Below are 19437 nucleotides of genomic sequence, written 5' to 3' on the forward strand. Positions count from 1 at the left end.
GGCTCTGTCATGAAAAAAATAACTTCTAAGGAAATAACCTAACTAAAATTTAATGGAAAATGATTAAACTCTGATACACTGGGAAGTAGTTACATGAAGTAAAAAGAACACTGGGCTTAGTAATCAAGAGGGATTACAGATCTAGGAACTTAAGATAGTATGTGCAACTTGACGTCAAAAATATCAAATGAACCTATCCAAAATCATATTTATTTAGCCAAAAAGATTAAGTGGTTTGTTATTTGCCCTGCCCCCTCACCAGAAACCAGTAAAGTAGAAATTTAAGGAAAATACTGAATCTGGGAAGAAGGGACAGTGAACAGGCAGAAAGAAGAAGGTAAAACAGAAGAAACAGACTTTCTGTGCTTCCATCTCCAGGGAGCACAATGACATTAATTATTATTATTTGAAGAGAAAAACCAAAAGGGTCAGGGATTCACAGTACATGGTCTTCTTAAATTATCCTTTGCTTTCACAAAATTAAATGCAATCATAAATAATGACCATGTATAACAAGCTCTATAATACTGTACCTTTCTAACTTTCTCCCTCACCAAGGATAGGTTAAATTTGCCTCCCAATGTTGAAGTCTCATTCTGGTCCTACTAAAGTCCTCCTGTTCCCCTTTCCCTCCAATACTTCCACTTAACAAAATGACATCATTTTCCACCCTCTAATAAACAACTAGAACTATCATGTGGCTCCAGAAACACATAAGGAACACAGAAGTTTAAAAAATAAATAAATATATGTATGTGTATGAGTGTGTATGTTTGTGTGTGTGTGTAAAGAACTAAAGACAAATGTTCCAAAAAAGAAAATTCTTCAAAATTAATTTCCCTTTATCATCTCATTAACATTTTCTGATATAACTACTGATAGTCAATGATTATGTCTTGAGCTCAGGATTACTAGGGCTTATGCTTTAGAATTCTTCCATTTAATATTAGCAAAACTGTTTCACTCACTGGGCCAGCGTGGGGGATCGGGTGCAGAACAAGGACTATTTTTAGAATAACAAGTCTATCACAATATTCAGTACACACTTTCTTCAAGACCTACCTTCTCACCACTTGAGTAGAAGAAATAACGCAATCGGACTATGTTACAGTGATCTAGCTTTCTCATGATTTGGAGCTCTCGGTTCTGAAAAGGAAAACACATGAAAATATTTTTTAAAGGATAAATGCTATTCACCATATTGACTACGATACTAAAATTTCATAACAATAAACACTACAAAGAACAGGCCATGGATATGTTACTAAAAAGTATGGTCTAGGGGTTGGGAGGCTGGGCAACATAGGTGAAGGGGATTAAGAGGTACAAAGTGCCCACTGTAGAATAAATAAATCATAGGGATGAAAAGTACAGCACAGGGAATATAGTCAATACCACCGTAATACACTTATCGTGGTAAGAATTTCATAATGTATATAACTGTCAAATCACTATGTTGTACACTTGAAATTAATATAATATTATGTCAATTATACTTCAATTAAAAATTTAAAAACTAAAACAATAACAAAAATTTTCTAAACAAGATAAAAAGTATGGTCTGTACTGACCTGCAAACTATTTGTTATTAGTCTATGAACTATTTACTACTGCCTTGCGATAAGATAAACACAGAAATTGAGAATAAGTGCTTAGAATCTTTCACAGCAATTTGACAGAATAATTTCATATTTATGAATCTTAAGAGTGGGGCCTATTATTTTGTATTTTTTAATTTCACTTTTCTAGTAATTGATTTGTATTTTATGTTACAAAAATATCAGTCTGATGTACTGGAAATTTTTTTAACTAATACTTCACAACTAATAGCTTGAGAAGCAGTGATCTATATTATGACAGAGATACCTGGAATGAGCTATTATTACTGGAATCTTTCACAACTATAATAAAAATCAAGCTTCTCACTAAACACATAAATTTGGGTGCAAAGAGCTCTTACAAGCCCCACTATCTTCCAAGATATGGTCAAAAAAAAAATTTTTTTTTGAGAGCCCCATAAGAAAGGTTCAGTTGCTAAGTTTTACAGAGTTATAATAGTACATCCCAGAAACTGTACAGTCCTGATAAATTTATAAACCACACAAATAATTTTTCCTTTGGGGAGTTCAAAGTTATGTTCATTCTTCATGAAAAGAAACCATCAAATAATATGATGGCTTCCCAACAACGTAAGTTTTTGCAGTAATAAATTCGAAGAGTATATATTAACAAAGAAGATACATTCCAACAATATACTTGGCTGTCAAAAGTCCAGTTAATAAAGGCAAATTACATAACAGAAAAAATATTAAAAAGTACCAGCTATATGATCAGGAAATATAAAATTTCAGGTAAAATAGTGAATTAGAAGAGCTACAAAACATAAAAGTTAATATACCTGGGAATCTGGATGGAAAAAATGCTTTATGGTTAGAAAAAAAAAAAGCCAAAAAAAGAGGGGCTGGGGGTTGCACAGCAGATGAGGAGCCTAATCAGCAGAACTATCCTAGAACAGAGTGGTCTCCAGTTCTTAGATGATAGAAGGGGCTCCTGGGTGGCTTAGTCGGTTGCACATCTAACTTCAGCTCACGTCATGAACTCGCCGTTTGTGAGTTTGAGCCCCGCGTCGGGCTCTGTGCTGACAGCTCAGATCCTGGCGCCTGCTTTGGATTCTGTGTCTCCCTCTCTCTCTGCTCCTCCCCCACTTGTGCGCTCTCTCAAAAATAAATAAATGTAAAAAAAAATTTTTTTAAAGAAAATAATTTATGTAATACTAACCAAAAAAAAAAAAAAAATCAAACCTGGACCTACAAATGGCACCTTAAAAAACGAAGGCCATACATGAGAACAGAGGAATAAAACCATGAGAGGTAAGCAAACAAAAAGCAACATGGCACAGGTAATTCCAACCATAACAAAAACCACATAAAATGTAATTAACTAAGCACACAATCTAAGGCAGAGAATGTCAGATTCGATAAGAAAGCAAGCTCCAGCTATATTCTCTCTCTGATACACACACTTCAGATTCAAAGACACCAACAGCTTGAAAGTAAAAGGATGCAAAAAGATACAGCGAGTAAACAGCACGAAGAGATCTGGAGCAGCAATGTTATTAGCAGACAAAGTAAATTCTGAGAGACAGCGATTTCCCCATTTCCTACCAGATAAAGTCTAAATCACTTCATATTCTGGTTCCTTATTATCAGCTTCATGTTATCTTCCACTCATAACCAACATGATCATAACTAGATCCCACTTCTCACTCTTTCTGACCATATTATCTCATTCCCAATTCTAAACCACTGATCACATCATCACTGGAATGTCTTGATCCCTCCCTTCCACCTACACACATTCTATCCATCCTTGAAGTTCCTATTCAACTCCCACCTCTTTCACAAGGCTATCCCCAGCTGTTCCAACTCACACTAATCTTCTCTAATCTCTAAATTCCTGCAGCACCTACCAATATTTTAGAATTGAGTATATACTTTCTTGGTTTTTATTTTTGTAAACTGTAGTTCAATAGTGTCATATAAAAGAATGTGTTTCAAAAAGTACCTTATAGAAATCAGATACTACATTGTAGTCACTGTAGGGAAACACAACACACACTAACACAACTTGTCCAACTAACTTACTATACATGTGCCTTAAGAAAAGCTGAATTTTGTATCTTTCTGTATCAGAGATAGAGCTCTCAAAGCTGGTTACTTTGTCTTTCACAGAGTAAATTCCCTGTTTTTATAATTTCTTCTGCCTTACAACTTGCTGTAGACCAGTATTCTCAAACTGTGGGATCAGCCAATCAGGAAATGAGAAGGGGGTGAGTAAGGAGAAAAGAATAAGAAGTTTAATACAGTAAGACTAAGGACTTTTTCATCAAACTTACTTCAGTTATTTTTCTGTGCACTGGGTTGCAATGTAAAATCTACTTCTTACTACAAGATCATAGTTAAAAATTTTAAATCCATTGTAGAAAAACAACCTGTCTATAAAGGCAAATTTTTTTCCAATACAGAAACGATAAAAACTTACATGTAAACTATTTTTATCATTCCCACCTAAAACAAAATAAGAGAAAACAAAGACTGCTCAAGATGGAATAAATAACACACAAGTATAAGAAAACCTGAAAGGTACATTTAAAGGAAAAATTATCCTTTTGGTTTAACCAATAGCCATTAACATATATCCTCCTCTAAAGTAGACAGGGGCTATTGTTCATTTTTACATCATTTGACATCTCACACTTTAAAAAAAGTGGGGAGGGGGAGGGGTACTTCCAAAGCTAAAAGCACTGTGTCAAGGGAATCCTTAAAGGGTACTTTATGTACCCTATGTAAAATTCAATAAAGGAAAAGCTAACTTTTAGGTGAAGTAACAACCAGAAAGCTTAATAATACTGTAGATGTCAGGTAGGCAGCATATGGCTATCATCTTCTCTTCTTCACCAAATTTCATTCCACTGGATCTTTCCTACCATAGAAAGTTCCATTTTCATAAAATCTAGTAAAATAGGACTGACTTCAAAAGTTTTGCTTCAGGGGTGCTGGGTGGCTCAGTCAGTTAAGCGTCCAACTCTTGTTTTCCACTCAAGTCATGATCTCTCAGTTGGTGAGTTTGAGCCCTGCATTGGGCTCTGCACTGACAACAGTGTGGACCCTGCTTGGGATTCTCTCTCTTTCTCTTTATCTCTGACTCTCCCCTGCTTACTCTCTCTCTCTCTCTCTCAAAATCGATAAACTTTAAAAAAAAAAAAAAGTTTTGCTTCAAAGGCTATTTTTTCCAAAACATACCTTCTTCTTCAAAAAGGAATTACCTAAAGTTCCATCATCCTTCTTCTGAAGTCACACTAGGACTGAAAAAGTGTTTATTTCAATCCATTTCTAAATCTTTGATTCCAGAGTAAATTCAGATACCCCCAAAGACCCTACAATTGGCTAGAATGTCACCTCAAAATAATTCCCTGTGTACAACAAATATTTTGAAGCTAATTATGTGTCAGAGCCAGGGCTCTGAGCATATAAAAATTCATAGTCCTCACAGTTTTCAATGGGTAAGCAAACCAAACAATTACAATACAATGTGGAAACTGTAGGTCACTCAGATAGTGCGATAGAGTAAATGGGGATTTGGACCTATAAAAATTTTGCTTATTAGTACCTTGAAAAATTCGGGAAAGAGACCTGGTGGAAAGTTTTAAATATAATGCTAAAAAGTTTGAATACTACAAGCCATGAAGAACCACTAATATGTTCTAAGCAAGAGATTTGTTTTGGGAAGATCACTGGTTATCAAAAAAAGTTTTTGTTTGTTTGTTTGTTTGTTTTTTTGTTTTTTTTTTAATTTTTTTTTTCAACGTTTATTTATTTTTGGGACAGAGAGAGACAGAGCATGAATGGGGGAGGGGAAGAGAGAGAGGGAGACACAGAATCAGAAACAGGCTCCAGGCTCTGATCCATCAGCCCAGAGCCTGATGCGGGGCTCGAACTCACGGACCGCGAGATCGTGACCTGGCTGAAGTCGGACGCTTAACCAACTGCGCCACCCAGGCGCCCCAAGTTTTTTGTTTTTAAGGAGAAGATAAATTAAACTAAGACCTGTACGGAGATAGAAAGAGTCAAGACAGAAGGAAGAGAATGGCTCTGAGAGGCAGATCAACAGTTATTTGATCACATACTGTTACTGCTTTGGTAAATGGAAGGAGGGGAGTGATAACTATCAAACTTCTGACTCATGTGACTATTAACATGGCAATAGAGTTCACTGGCCTAGGAAGCTGTTTTGGAAGAAGGAAGGAATGAGTTCAGTTTGGGACACGTTTAGCTTTAAATGCCTGAAGGACACAGATATGGAAAGGTCCAGAAAGCAATCTGATATGTTCATCTTATCCTCTAGCAAGAGGTCTAGATGGTTCTTGAAGCTACAGGAATATATAAAATTGCCTGTAAAATAAGAAGGAGGTAGCCAAAGTCTCCAGGAGCAGAAAAGCCTATAAAGAACACTGAAAAAGAAACTGGTTAGGTAGTAAAAACCTAGACGATGGTGTCACATAAGCCCCAAGACAGGTAAGATATTCTGAAGAAGATCCTGGAGAATATGAACATTTAGGCAGACAGATGAAAAGGAATCATACAAGAAACTGAGAATGAGCAAAGCTGTAAAAGATGAATCACCAAAATAATACATTAGAATAAGGGTCAGTCAACATTTTCTATAAAGGGCCAGATTACAAATACTTTAGGCTTGCAGCCCACAGTCTCTGTTGCAATTATTCAACTCTATAGTCAGAGAAGAAAAGCAGTCAACAATATGCAAAGGAATGGGTGGCTATGTATATCCCAATAAAACTTTATTTACAAAAAGAGGCAACAGGCACACAGTTTGCCATCTTTTGTCCTAGAAGCCAAGGAAAGAAAATTCTTTATATATTCAATCTCTTTCACAACTTAGCACGCACGCGTGCATGCATACACACACACACACACACACACACACACACACACACACACACACATCGTATATATAGTGGACTTTCTAATATCAACTAATGTTCTGGAAGTTTACTGTAACATTTTTCTTTTACATTACTATAATTAGACATATATAAATAAATAATCTAAATTGTGAATTAGATATAAAATACATACTGCTCAGGTAGGCTTAAAATCTTCTACAAAGAAATTTCAATTTTGAATCCTCTTTCTCTCTGACCTCACATTCAATCTGTCAAAAAATCCTGCTGGGTTCTACCTTCAAAATATATCCAAGGGGCACCTGGCTGTCTTAGTCAGTAGAGCATGAGACTCTTGATCTTGGGGTTATGAGCTGGAGCCCCACAATCTCTAAAATCTAAAAAAAAAAATTTATATAATTCTCCAAGCTTTTAGCAATTGCACTCTTGGGCACTTACCCCACAGAAACGGAAATTTATGTTCACACAAAAACCTATGGATGAATGTTCATAGCCATATTATTCAGAATAGCTACCAGATGTCTTTCAAAGGGTGAATGGATAAACAAACCATAGGATACTATACTATGAAATACTACTCAGCAATAGAAAAAAACTAATTATTGACATATGCAACAACTTTAATGAATCTCCAGAGAATTATGCTGAGCAAATAAAGCCAATCCCAAAAGGTTACGTACACTATTTATTCCATTGATAAACATTCTTGAAATAACAAAGTTATAGATATGGGAAACAGATTGCTCGTTGTTGCAAGGGTTTTAAATTAGGGGTTAAGAGTGGAGGAATGGCAGGGAGAAAAATAAGTATGGTTATAAGAGGATCCTTGTGATGATGGAACTGTTCTAGTGAATACACAAAACTACACATATAATAAAACTGTAGAGAAGTACACACACACACACAAGTAAATCTGGGGAAATCTCAACAAGACTGGTGGATTGTATTAATGTCAAGATCCTGTGATGCTGTGCTATATTTTGTAAGATGTTACCACTGAGGGAAACTGGGTAAAGGGTACATGGTATCTCTCTGTATTACTTCTACAATTGCAGATATATTTACAATTATCTCACTACAAAAAACAATAAAAATACATGGTGTGTGTGTGTGTATCTCCAGGGTGTAATCATTTCTCACTACCTCTCTAGTGCAAGTCTTTCAGCTTCCCTCTGTTCACCTTCCATCTATGTTCAACAAAGCAGGCAGAGTGATTTTCACGTTTTAAAATATAAGATAGACTATGAGATTTCTCTGCTTAAAACCTCCAGTGGCTCCCTACCTTGAAGAGAGTTAAAGCCAAAATCCTTACTATAGCCAACAAGGCTTCTCCCAACTGCCCTACCCATTGGAGAAAACATTTGTAAATCATATATCTGATAAGGAATCTGTATCTAGAATAAAGAACTCTAGTCAACAATAAAAAGCCAAAATGAGCAAAGGACTTCTGGTCTCCAGCCCAGTATGTAAGGAGCTTGGAAGTCATCCTTCCCATCTTCACAGAGCTGAACAAACTGAAAAAAGTCAACAACTCTTCTTAAATCCATTAAAGAATTGAGGGCTCATGTGGCAAACCACTGCCCTAAAAACTGGAAACAGGCACATATACAGAATCACAGCTTACTGGAGCAGAAACCCAGGAGCAGAAACTGCCTCTGGAGTCAGTACCAGTAGAGGAAAACCTAAACTATAATGGACAGAGGAGCAGTATGAACAAGTCTGGGAGTTAAAAACTCCAGAGGGGGCCTCCACATGTTTCTCAGTTTTATTTCTAGGAGCCCTACCAGGTCCTTACAGTGAAAATCTAGGAAATATCTGGAGATGAGATGAAACATTTATAAACAGGCCCAAGAGTATTCTGTTTTGTTTTTTTTTTTATGTTTATTTATTTTTGAGAGAGATAGAATGTGAGTGGGGAGAGGCAGAAAGAGAGAGAGACACAGAATCCAAAGCAGGCTCCAGGCTCTGAGCTGTCAGCACAGAGCCCAATGCGGGGCTCAAACCCACAAACCGTGAGATCATGACCTCAGATGAAGCCGGAGCTTAACCGACTGAGCCACCCAGGCACCCCAGAGTATTCTGTTAAGACCTGCCCTCAAAGAAAACTATTCTACCAGAGCAACTGAACTGGAGGAAAAGAAATACCCAATTCTAGCCTTCTCTAGACTTAGATGTGGGGAAAAAGAAATACCCAATTCTAACCTCTTCCTATGTGTGAGAAGAGAGATATAAAACTCCAGCCCCTTCTAGTTTTCTTATCTCACCTATGAGAGGGGAGGAGGATTAAAAAACTGAAAAAGCATTTGTAAAGGTCAAGCCCTAAAAAAGACCTATTACCTAAATAACTTTTAGTGAATATATCATAACCAGCTTTCAACAAAAAATTTACAAAAAAATACTAAAAGACTAAAATTAAAGTGTGACTACACATAACAGGCATCAGAATCAGTGAAATTTAGTGGAGATGTTCAAATTATCAGACCAGGAATTTAAAACAATTGATTAATATAGTAAAGGCTCTAATGGAAAAAGTAGGTAACACAAAAACAGATGGGTAATATAAGCAGAGAGAGATGGAAACTTTAAAAAGAGTCAAAAGTAAATGCCAGAAATCAAAATCACTGTAACAGAAACTAACAATGCCTTTGATGGGCTCATGAATACACTGGACATGGCCAAGGAGAGAACCAGTAAGCCTAAAGAAACGTCGATAGAAATTTTCAAAACTGAAATGCAGAGAAAAATAAAAAATAAAAAATAACTGACTATCCAAGAACTATGAGGCAATTACAAAACCTGTAATGTATGCATAATGAGAATACCACAAGGCAAAGAGACAAAGGAACAGAAAAAACATCTGAAGCAACAATTGAGAATTTCTCAAAATTAATGTCAGATACCAAACCACACATGCAAGAAGCTCAGAGAACATAAAGAAGGATTAATACCAAAAAATCTACAGCTAGGCATATCATTTTCAAAATGCAAAAGATCAAAGAGAAAGAAGAAATCTTGAAAGAAGATGGGGAGGGGGGCGACCTCACCCATAGACAAGCAAAGATAAGAACTGCATTGAGCTTCTTTTCAAAAGTCATGCAAACAAGAAGAGTGAAGTAAAATATTTTAAATGTTGAAAGAAAAAAATCTAGAATTCTGCATCCAGTGAAATTATTATTCAAATGTGGAGAAATACAGAAAACAAAAATTAACAGAATTTGTCAACAGTAGACCTGCCATCCAAGAAATGTTAAAGTAAAATATTTACCAGAAGAACGGAAAATGACATAGGTAAGAAATCTGTATCTATGTAAAGAAAGAGTATTAAAGGGGCGCCTGGGTGGCGCAGTCGGTTAAGCCTCCGACTTCAGCCAGGTCACGATCTCGCGGTCCGTGAGTTCGAGCCCCGCGTCAGGCTCTGGGCTGATGGCTCAGAGCCTGGAGCCTGTTTCCAATTCTGTGTCTCCCTCTCTCTCTGCCCCTCCCCCGTTCATGCTCTGTCTCTCTCTGTCCCAAAAATAAATAAACGTTGAAAAAAAAAAATTTAAAAAAAAAAAAAAAAAAAAAAAAAAAAAAAGAAAGAGTATTAAAGAATAATGAAAGTAGAATATATTTTACTTTTCTTAATTGATCTAGCTGCAACAGTTTGTTCAAAATAACAGCAGCAATAATGTATTCAGTGATTATAGCTTATGGATTAGTGAAACTAATGACAATAATATTATATGGAATGAGAAGGAGAAATTGGGAATACTCTGTCATAAGGTAATTGCACTATCCCTGATTAGTACAGTCTCCTTAAAAGTACAGTTCGAAAAGTTGTAAATGTACACTGTAGACTCAATGGGAAAAAGATACTGGCAAATGACATATCAGATAAAGGGTTAGTATCCAAAATCTATAAAGAACTTATCAAACCCAACACCCCAAAAAACCCAAATAATCCACCGAAAAAATGGGCAAAAGGCATGAATAGACACTTTTCCAAAGAAGACATCCAACTGTCTAACAGACACATGAAAAATGCTCAACATCACTCATCATCAGGGAAATACAAATCAAAACCACAATGATATACACCTCACACCTGTCAGAATGATTAAAATCAACAACTCAGGCAACAACAGATGTTGGCAAGGATGTGGAGAAAGAGGAACCCTTTTGCACTGCTAATGGGAATGCAAACTGGTGCAGCCACTCTGGAAAACAGTATGGAGGTTCTTCAAAAAATTAAAAATAGAGCTACACTACAACCCAGCAATTGCACAACTAGGTATTGATCCAAAGGATACAGGAGTGTTGATCTGAAGGGGCACATGCACCCCAATGTTTACAGCAGTACTATCAACAACAGCCAAAGTATGGAAAGAGCCCAAATGTCCACTGACTGATGAATGCATAAAGAAGATGTGGTATATAGATATACAATGGAATATTATTTGGCGATTAAAAAAAAAATGAAATGTTGCCATTTGCGCAACATGGATGAAACTGGAGTATATTACACTAAGCGTTACACTAAGCAAAATAAGTTAGTTGGAGAAAGACAGATATCATATGATAGGGGAAGGGAAGCAAAAAATAAGATAAAAAAGAAGAGGGAGATAAACCAAACCATAGGAGACTCTTAACTACAAAGAACAAACTGAGGGTTGCTGGTGAGGTGTTGAGTGGGGGGTAAAGGCTAAAGGGGCAAGGAGCATTAAGGAGGTCACTTGTTGGGACAAGCACTAGATGTTATATATAAGTGAATCACTAAATTCTATTCCTGAAATTTTAAAAAAATGTTGAGGGGAAAGCATGAAAGAAGAGTAACAAATATTTGACATTTTTTTTTATAACTGGAACTTCTACTTTTGTGTGCTTGAAATTTTCCATAATAAAAAGTTAAAAATATATATTCGAAAATAAATGCTAGAAACCAAATACATTTTGATTAATACATTTCAGAGAGAGGAGGAAAAAGTGGAATCAAATAAAATGCTCAGTTAAAAACAGATAAAACAGAAAAAGAAAGGAAGACAAAAGAAGAAACAAGAGCACTGAATAGAAACAGCAACAAATATGGCAAAACTATGATCCAACTATATCAATAATTTCCTTAAACATCAAAAGCCTAAATATACTGACATGAAAGACAGATTGTCAGTGCATTTAAAAAATAAACTTACACAATGTCATGTCAATTATATCTCAAGTTTTAAAATAAAACTTGATAAAAAAAATTAATTTTAAAAAGACTCAACTATATATAATCTACAAGAAACCCACCTTAAAGGACACAAATACATTTAAAAAAAAGGGATGGACACAATGAGAAAACTACAGACCAATATTCCTGATGAATACTAATACAAAAACCTTCGGAAAAATACTAGCAAACCAAACTCAATAGCACACTGAAAGGATTATAAGCCACAACCAAGTTTTATACCTATAATGCAAAGATTTATACTTGGAACTCAAGAATCGTTCTACATACAAAAATCAATCAATGAAAACATACCACGTTAGCAACATGAAGGACAAAAGCCAAATGACCATCTCAATTGGTACAGAAAAAAGCATTTAACAAAATTCAACACTGTTTCATGATAAGCATGTTCACCAAACTAGGAATAGAAGGAAACTGCCTCAATATGTTATACATGATGAAAAGCCCACTGTTAACATATTCAAAGCCGAAAAAAATTGAAAGCTTTCCCTCTAAGATCAGGACCAAGGCAAGGATGCCCATTTTGCCACTACTATTCAACAAAGTACTTAAAATCATAGCCAGAGCAATTAGACAAGAAAAATAAATAACAAAAGGTATCCAAATTGGAAAAGAAGCAAAATCATCTCTGTTCACAGAGGGATGATCTTATGTGTAGAAAACTCTAAAGAATTAAAAAAGAAAAGGCTATTACAACTAAGAAATGATTTCAGCAAAGTTTTAGATACAAACTGAACACTTAAAAATTGGTTCTATTGATTGCTCATTTGAACAATCAAAAAAGAACGCAATCTCATTTACTATAGCATCAAAAAGGATAAAATGCTTAAGAAAAAAAACCCAATCGGGGCACCTGGGTGGCTCAGTCGGTTAAGCATCCCGACTTCAGCTCAGGTCATGATCTCACGGTCCGTGAGTTTGAGCCCCACGTCAGGCTCTGTGCTGACAGCTCAGAGCCTGGAGCGTGTTTCAGATTCTGTGTCTCCCTCTCTCTCTGCCCCTCCCCTGTTCATGCTCTGGCTCTCTCTGTCTCAAAAATAAATAAATGTTAAAAAAAATTTTTTTTAAAAAAAGAAAAAAACTCAACCAAGGAGGTAGATTTATACACTGAAAATTGTTAAGACACTGCCAAAAGAAATCAAAGAAGATAGGAATAAATGGAAAGACATTCCATGCTTGTAGCTTAGAAGACTTAGTAACATTAAAATGTCAACACTACCCAAACCCATACAGAGATTCAGTGCAATCCCTATCATAATGCCAATGGCATTTTTTGCAGGAATAGAAAAACCAAATCCCAAAATTTATATAGAATTTAAAGAGACCCCAAATAACCAAAACAATCTTGAAAAGGAAGAACAAAGTTGGAAGTCTAATACTTCTTAATTTGAAAACAAACTACAAACCAATAGTAATCAAGACAGTATGGAATTAGCAGAGAGACAAATACATAGACAACTGGAACAGAAAAGAAAAACCAGATATAAACCCTCATGTATGGCCAAATAATTTTCAACAATAGTGTCAAGACTACACAATGGGAAAAAGACAGTTTCTTACCCTTATGGGTGTTGGAAAAACTGGACTAAGAAGCAAAAGAATGAAGATAAAACTTTACCTTACACCACACACAAAAATTAACTCAAAAGGGATTGAAGACCTAGACATGATACCTAAAACTATAAAAATCCTATAAGCAAATATAGGAGAAGAGCTTCAGAACACTGGAGATGGCAATGTACTTGATTTTTGATGACTGTTTTATTTCACTTAGCAATAATATCCTTAAGGTTCATTCCTTGTTGTTGCAAGTGATGGGGACACCAAAAAGTGCAAACAACTAAAGCAAAAATAAGACAAATGGGACTATGACAAACTTAAAAACTTCAGACTGTCAATGGGAACAATAAAAGCACAAACTCCCTTATGTGGACTCCTTAAAAAACGAACAAAAAGGTCAAACTCAAAGAAACAGAGTAGAATGGTGATTACAAGGGGCTGGGGGAGTGGGGAAGATGGAGTCTTCAGTTATAAAATGAAGAAATTCAGGGAAACTAATATACAACATGGTAAGGATAGTTATTGTATAGCTGAAATTTGCTAAGAGAGATCTTAAATGTTGTCACCACATGCACATGTGCAAAAACAGGTAACTATGTGAGATGAGGAATATGCTGATTAACCCGACTGAGGCAATTATTTCACAATGCATACAAAGATCATCATGGTGTACACTTTAAATATATGCAATTTTATGTCAATTAGACCTCAATAAAACTGGGGGGGGGAAGAGTTCAGCAAAATACAAACTTAGAAGAAATAGTTACGATGGTAAATTTAATGTTATATATATATATATTTTAAGTAAAGGGATGGAGAATGTACACTGTACTAAGAGTAATCAAAAAAACTGGAGTAGTTATATTAATTTCAGGCAAAGCAGACTTCAGAGTAAAGATAATTTTCAGGGATAAAGGGGGGCATTACATAATGAAAAAGTGATCAATTCTTGAAGAAGACAACAATTCTTAATGTGAATGCACCTAACAAAAGACTATCAAAACACTTGAGGCAAAAACGAATAGAATCATGAGGAGAAATAGACAAATCCGTTATTATAGAGACTTAAACACCCCTTTATCAGTTATTGACAGATCCAGCAAGCAGAAAATCAATAAGGACATAGTTGAACTGAATGACACTATTGACACTCTTGAGCAACTGGATCTAATAAACATTTATAGAAAAATGTATCCAACAACAGCAGAATACATCCTCAATTTGATAAAGAACATCTGCAAAACTCTACAGCTAACATACTTAATGAGAAGAAACTGGGTGTTTTCCTACTAAGATCAGGAACAAGAGAAAAAAAGACTTCACTCCCATTCAACACCGTACAGAATACAATAAGGAAAAAAAAACGGAAATAAAAGGCATCCAAATTGGAAGAGAAGAAATGAAATTATCTTTGTTTACAAAGATTGTAAAAATCTGCTTGTAAAAATCTCAAAAAATCAACAATAAAACCTCCTGGAACTATTAAGTGATTATAGCAAGATTGCGGGTACAAGTTTAAGGTACAAAAGTCAAATGCTTTCTTATATACCAGTAATAAAAAATTTGGAATTTGGAATTAAAAACAATACAATTTATATTAGCACCCCCCACAAATGAAATGCTTAAGTATAAATCCAATAAAATATGTGTAAAATTTACATGAGGACACCTATAAAACCCTGAGGAAAGAAATCAAAGATCTAAATAAACCGAAACATATTGCATGTGCATGGATAGGAGAACTTAATACTGTCATGATGCCAGTCCTTTCTAACATGATCTATACTCAATGCAATGCCAAACAAAAAACCCAACAAGTTATTTTATGGACACCCAGTAGTGAACACAATATTGAAGAACAACCAAAAGACTGTCACGGAATGACTTCAAGACTTACTATATAAAGCTACAGTTAAAAAAAAAAAAGTGAGGGGCAACTGGGTAGCTCAGCTGGTTAAGCGTCCAACTCTTGGTTTAGGCTCAGGTCATAATCTCACAGTTCGTAGGTTCGAACCCTGCATTGAGCTTTGCACTGATAATGTGGAGCCTGCTTGGGATTCTCTCCTGTTCTGTCCTTCCCCCACTCACCCCACCCCCCCTCTCAAAATAAATAAACTTAAAAAAATGTTTAAAAAAAAGTGATAAACAAATAGGTCACTAGAAAAAACACAGAGCCCAGAAAAGCCACCAAATACACTCAATTGAACTTTGACAAAGGGTCAAAGGCATTTCAATGAAGAAAGGATATTGTTTTCAACAAACAGTACTGGAATAACTGACAGTCACAGGCAAATAAATGAATGTAATCACAGATTTTATAGCTTTCACAAAAATTAACTTAAAATATATCATAGACCTATCTGTAAAAGGCAAAACTACAAAACATCTAGAATACAACATAGTAGACAACCTAGGTGTCCTTGGGTTTGGCAGTGACTTTTTATTTATTTTATTTTATTTATTTTAAGAGACAGCAAGTGCAAGGGGGAGAAGGGGGAGACAGAGGGAGGGAGAAAAGAGATAATGAGAGGGGGTGGAGAGAGAGAGAGGGAGGGAGAATCTTAAGCAGGTCCCATGCTCAGTACACAGCCCAACATGGGGCTCAATCCCATGACCGTGGGATCTTGACCTCAGCTGAAATCAAGAGTCGCACACTCAAGTGAGCCATCCACATACCCCTGGCAGTGACTTTTCAGATGCAACACCAAAAGCATAATCTATCAAAGAAAAAATTGAGAAACTGAATTTTTATTAAAACTTAAAACTTCTAATGAAAAAATAAGTTACAGCATGGAAGAAATCTCTGCAAAACATGTATGTGAGAAAGCACTGTTATCCTATTAAAAAAAAAAACTCTTAAAACTCAACAATAAGAAAACAATCATTAATAAGCACTTATATGAACAGACACCTCATCAAAGAAGATATACAGACAGCAAATAAGCATAAGAAAAGATGCTCAACACCATATGTCATCAGAGAATTGCAAATTAAAACGTCAATTAGATACTACTGCTCTACTATTAGGATGGTTAAAATTTAAAACACTGACAACACCAAAGCCTCGTGAGGATGTGGAACAATAGAAAAATCTCATTCACTGTTGATGGGAATGCAAAATTATTCTTTACAGTTGCTTTGGAGGATATTTGGCAATTTATTGAGAAACTAAACAAACTCTTATCACACAATCTAGCAACTGTGGTACTTGGTATTTAACCAAATGAACTGAAAGCTTATATCCACACAAAAACCTGCACATTAATGTTTACAGCTGCTTTAGTCATAACTGTTGAACTTGGAAGTGACCAAGATATCCTTCAATAGGTGAATGCATAAACATGGATAAACAAACTGCAGTACATGAATACACTGGCATACTTATTCAGTGCTAAAAAGAAACAAGCTATCATGCCACAAAAAAACTTTGCAAGCACATTAAATATCTATTGTTAAGTGAAAAAAGCCAAGCTGAAAAGGTTATATGCTGTATGATTTCAACTACATAACATTCTAGAAAAGGCAAAACTATGGAAACAGTAAGAAAAAAAAAATCAATAGGGTTGGGGAAAGAGGGAAGAGAGAAGAATGAAAAGGTAGAGAGCTCAGGGAACTTTTAGGGTAGTGAAACTATTCTGTAAGACCCTGTAATAGTGGACATATGTCATTATACGTTTGTCAAACTCACAGACACAATCCAAAGATTGAACTATAATGCAAACTACAGTCTTTTAATTACTAATAATGTATCAATATTGGTTTGATTGTAACAAGTCTACATAAATGCAAAATGTTAATAACAGGGAAAACTGAGGAGGAGGGGAGTATGTATGAAAACACTGTACTTTCCACTGATTTTTCTACACAACTAAAACTGCAAAATAAAGTCTATTACACATGAGAAGATGTTCAACATCACTCATCATCAGGGAAATACAAATCAAAACTACAATGAGTTACCACTTCACACCTATCAGCATGGCTAAAATCAAAAACACAAGTAACAACAGGTGTTGGTGAAAGTGTGAAGAAAAAGGAACCCTCTTGCACTGTTGGTGAGAATGCAAACTGCATTCATACAGTTACTCTGGAAAACAGTATGAAGGGTCCTCAAAAAGTTAAAAAAAAGAACTACTTTATGGTCCAGTAATCGCATTACTGGATAGTTACCCAAAATATATAAAAACATTAATTCAAAGGGATACATGGACCCCTATGTTTATAAGCAGCTTTATTTACAATAGCCAAACTATTGAAGCAACCCAAGTGTCCATTTATAGATGAATGGATAAAGAAGATGTGATATGTATACACAATGGAATATTATTCAGCCATAAAAAAATGGAATCTTGCCATTTGTGATGACATGTATAGAGCTAGAGTATAATGCTAAGCAAAATCAGTCACCGAAAGACAAATTCCATATGATTTCACTCATATGTGGAATTTAAAAAAAAATGAGCAAAGGAAAAAAAAAAGCAAGCAAGTGTAAGCGAGAAGCACAAACCAAGAAACATACTTTCAACTACTTTGTCAAAGATTAACTACGTATGTGTAGGTTTATTTCTGAGCTCTCTATATTCTGTTCCATTGATCTATGTATCTTTTTTTAATGCCAATACCATACTGTTTTGATTACTATAGTTTGTAATAGAATTTGAAACCTGAGAATGTGAAGCTTCTAGCTTTGTTCTTCTTTTTCAAGATTGCTTTGGCTATTCAGTTTTTCATGGTTCCATACAAATTTTAGAATTATTTTCTATTTCTTTAAAAAATACCAATGAAACTTTTAGAGGGATTATACTAAATTTGTAGGTTACTTTGGGTAGTATGGACATTTAAACAATATTGATTTCTTCCAATCCATGAGCACAGAAAGAGTATCATTCCATTTGTGTCATCTTCAACTTCTTTCATTATTGTCTTGCAATTTTCAATATAGAGTCTTTCACCTTGTGGTTAAATTTATTCCTAAGATTTTGTCCTTTCTAATGCAATTGTAAATGAGACTGCTTTCTTTATTTCTCTTTCTGATAGTTCATTATTGACATACAGAAATGCAATTGATTTTTGTGTATTGATTTGCATATCCTGCAACTTTACTGAATTCATTTGTTCCAAAAGTTTTCTCGATGGAATCTTTTTTTTTTTAATGTTTTTTATTTATTCTTGAGAGAGCTAGAGAGAGAGAGAGAGATACAGGAGGGAAGGGCAGAGACAGAGAGGGAGACACAGAATCTGAAACAGGCTCCAGGCTCTGAGCTGTCAGCACAGAGCCCAACGCAGGGCTTGAACTCAGGAACCCTGAGATCATGACCTGAGCCAAAGTCGAACACTTAACCAATTGAGCCACTCAGGAGCCCCTCTATACATAATTTTAAAAGCAAAATCAACAGGACCGTTCCACACGAAACTCTGTAGTCTCTAAAAATTCAATTCAATTAAAAAATTTTACTAGTCATACCTACACACTTAGGAAAGTAGCATTAAGCATACCTACACACTTAGGAAAGTAGCACTATCCTTATAAGGACTGGTATGGTAATTATGAAAATGTGTCTCTTAGATCTCCCACTATAGGGAGCATCATTGATCAACAGCCCAGCTGCTGAGCTTTCAAAGCCATTCCCTTGTTCAGGCCATACCAAGCTACCCATGTGCTGTTTCCAGAAACTGACTGAGCATGGCAGATGTATTTAATGGAGATCTTTTCCCAGGAGACACCGGATTCCCCTGATAGTCAACCTTGGGCTGAGACTTCCCCCCACCGGTTTTGCTAGAATTTCCTTAAAGCTGCATGGCAGTGTAAGATTTTTCCTACCTGCTGTCTTTCCTGCTCCCCAGAGGTTAAGACCTGATTTCTAGCTTCCCTTGATAACAAGTTTCTATGAACCAAAGAACATAGCTTCATATGGCATAAGTAAACTTCTTTTCAAGTTGCCTGTTTTCAAGTATACTTCTTTTCAAGTTGCCTGTCAGTTTTATCAGGAAATAGATTTTCCACAAATGACTTAAAAGAGTTACATAAATACAATTAGGTGCCTCAAAATAAGACTACCCAATTTAATAGAAAGTAAAACAAACAGGTAAAAATCCAAAGTGAATAGCCATTTGTAGTAATTCAAATGCCTAAAAATAAAAACAACTTAGTTATAAGGAGTTTTAGAATTCAGAAAATGTGGGG

The 19437-nt window shown here is 35.4% G+C and overlaps 1 protein-coding gene across 3 annotated transcripts in view; it reads right to left on the minus strand.

Moving 5' to 3' along the window:
- The window catches only part of GSK3B (glycogen synthase kinase 3 beta), a 196413-nt gene that overhangs the window by 105810 nt on the left and 71166 nt on the right, over positions 1 to 19437 (minus strand). For all 3 annotated transcript variants that reach the window (XM_043594258.1, XM_043594257.1, XM_043594259.1), the window contains exon 3: positions 1063 to 1146. In XM_043594258.1, coding sequence (XP_043450193.1) covers positions 1063 to 1146 — 84 coding nt within the window. The remainder of the gene's footprint in view (positions 1 to 1062; positions 1147 to 19437) is intronic.

Source organism: Prionailurus bengalensis, chromosome C2 (genome assembly GCF_016509475.1).
Source record: "Prionailurus bengalensis isolate Pbe53 chromosome C2, Fcat_Pben_1.1_paternal_pri, whole genome shotgun sequence".
NCBI lineage: Eukaryota > Metazoa > Chordata > Mammalia > Carnivora > Felidae > Prionailurus > Prionailurus bengalensis.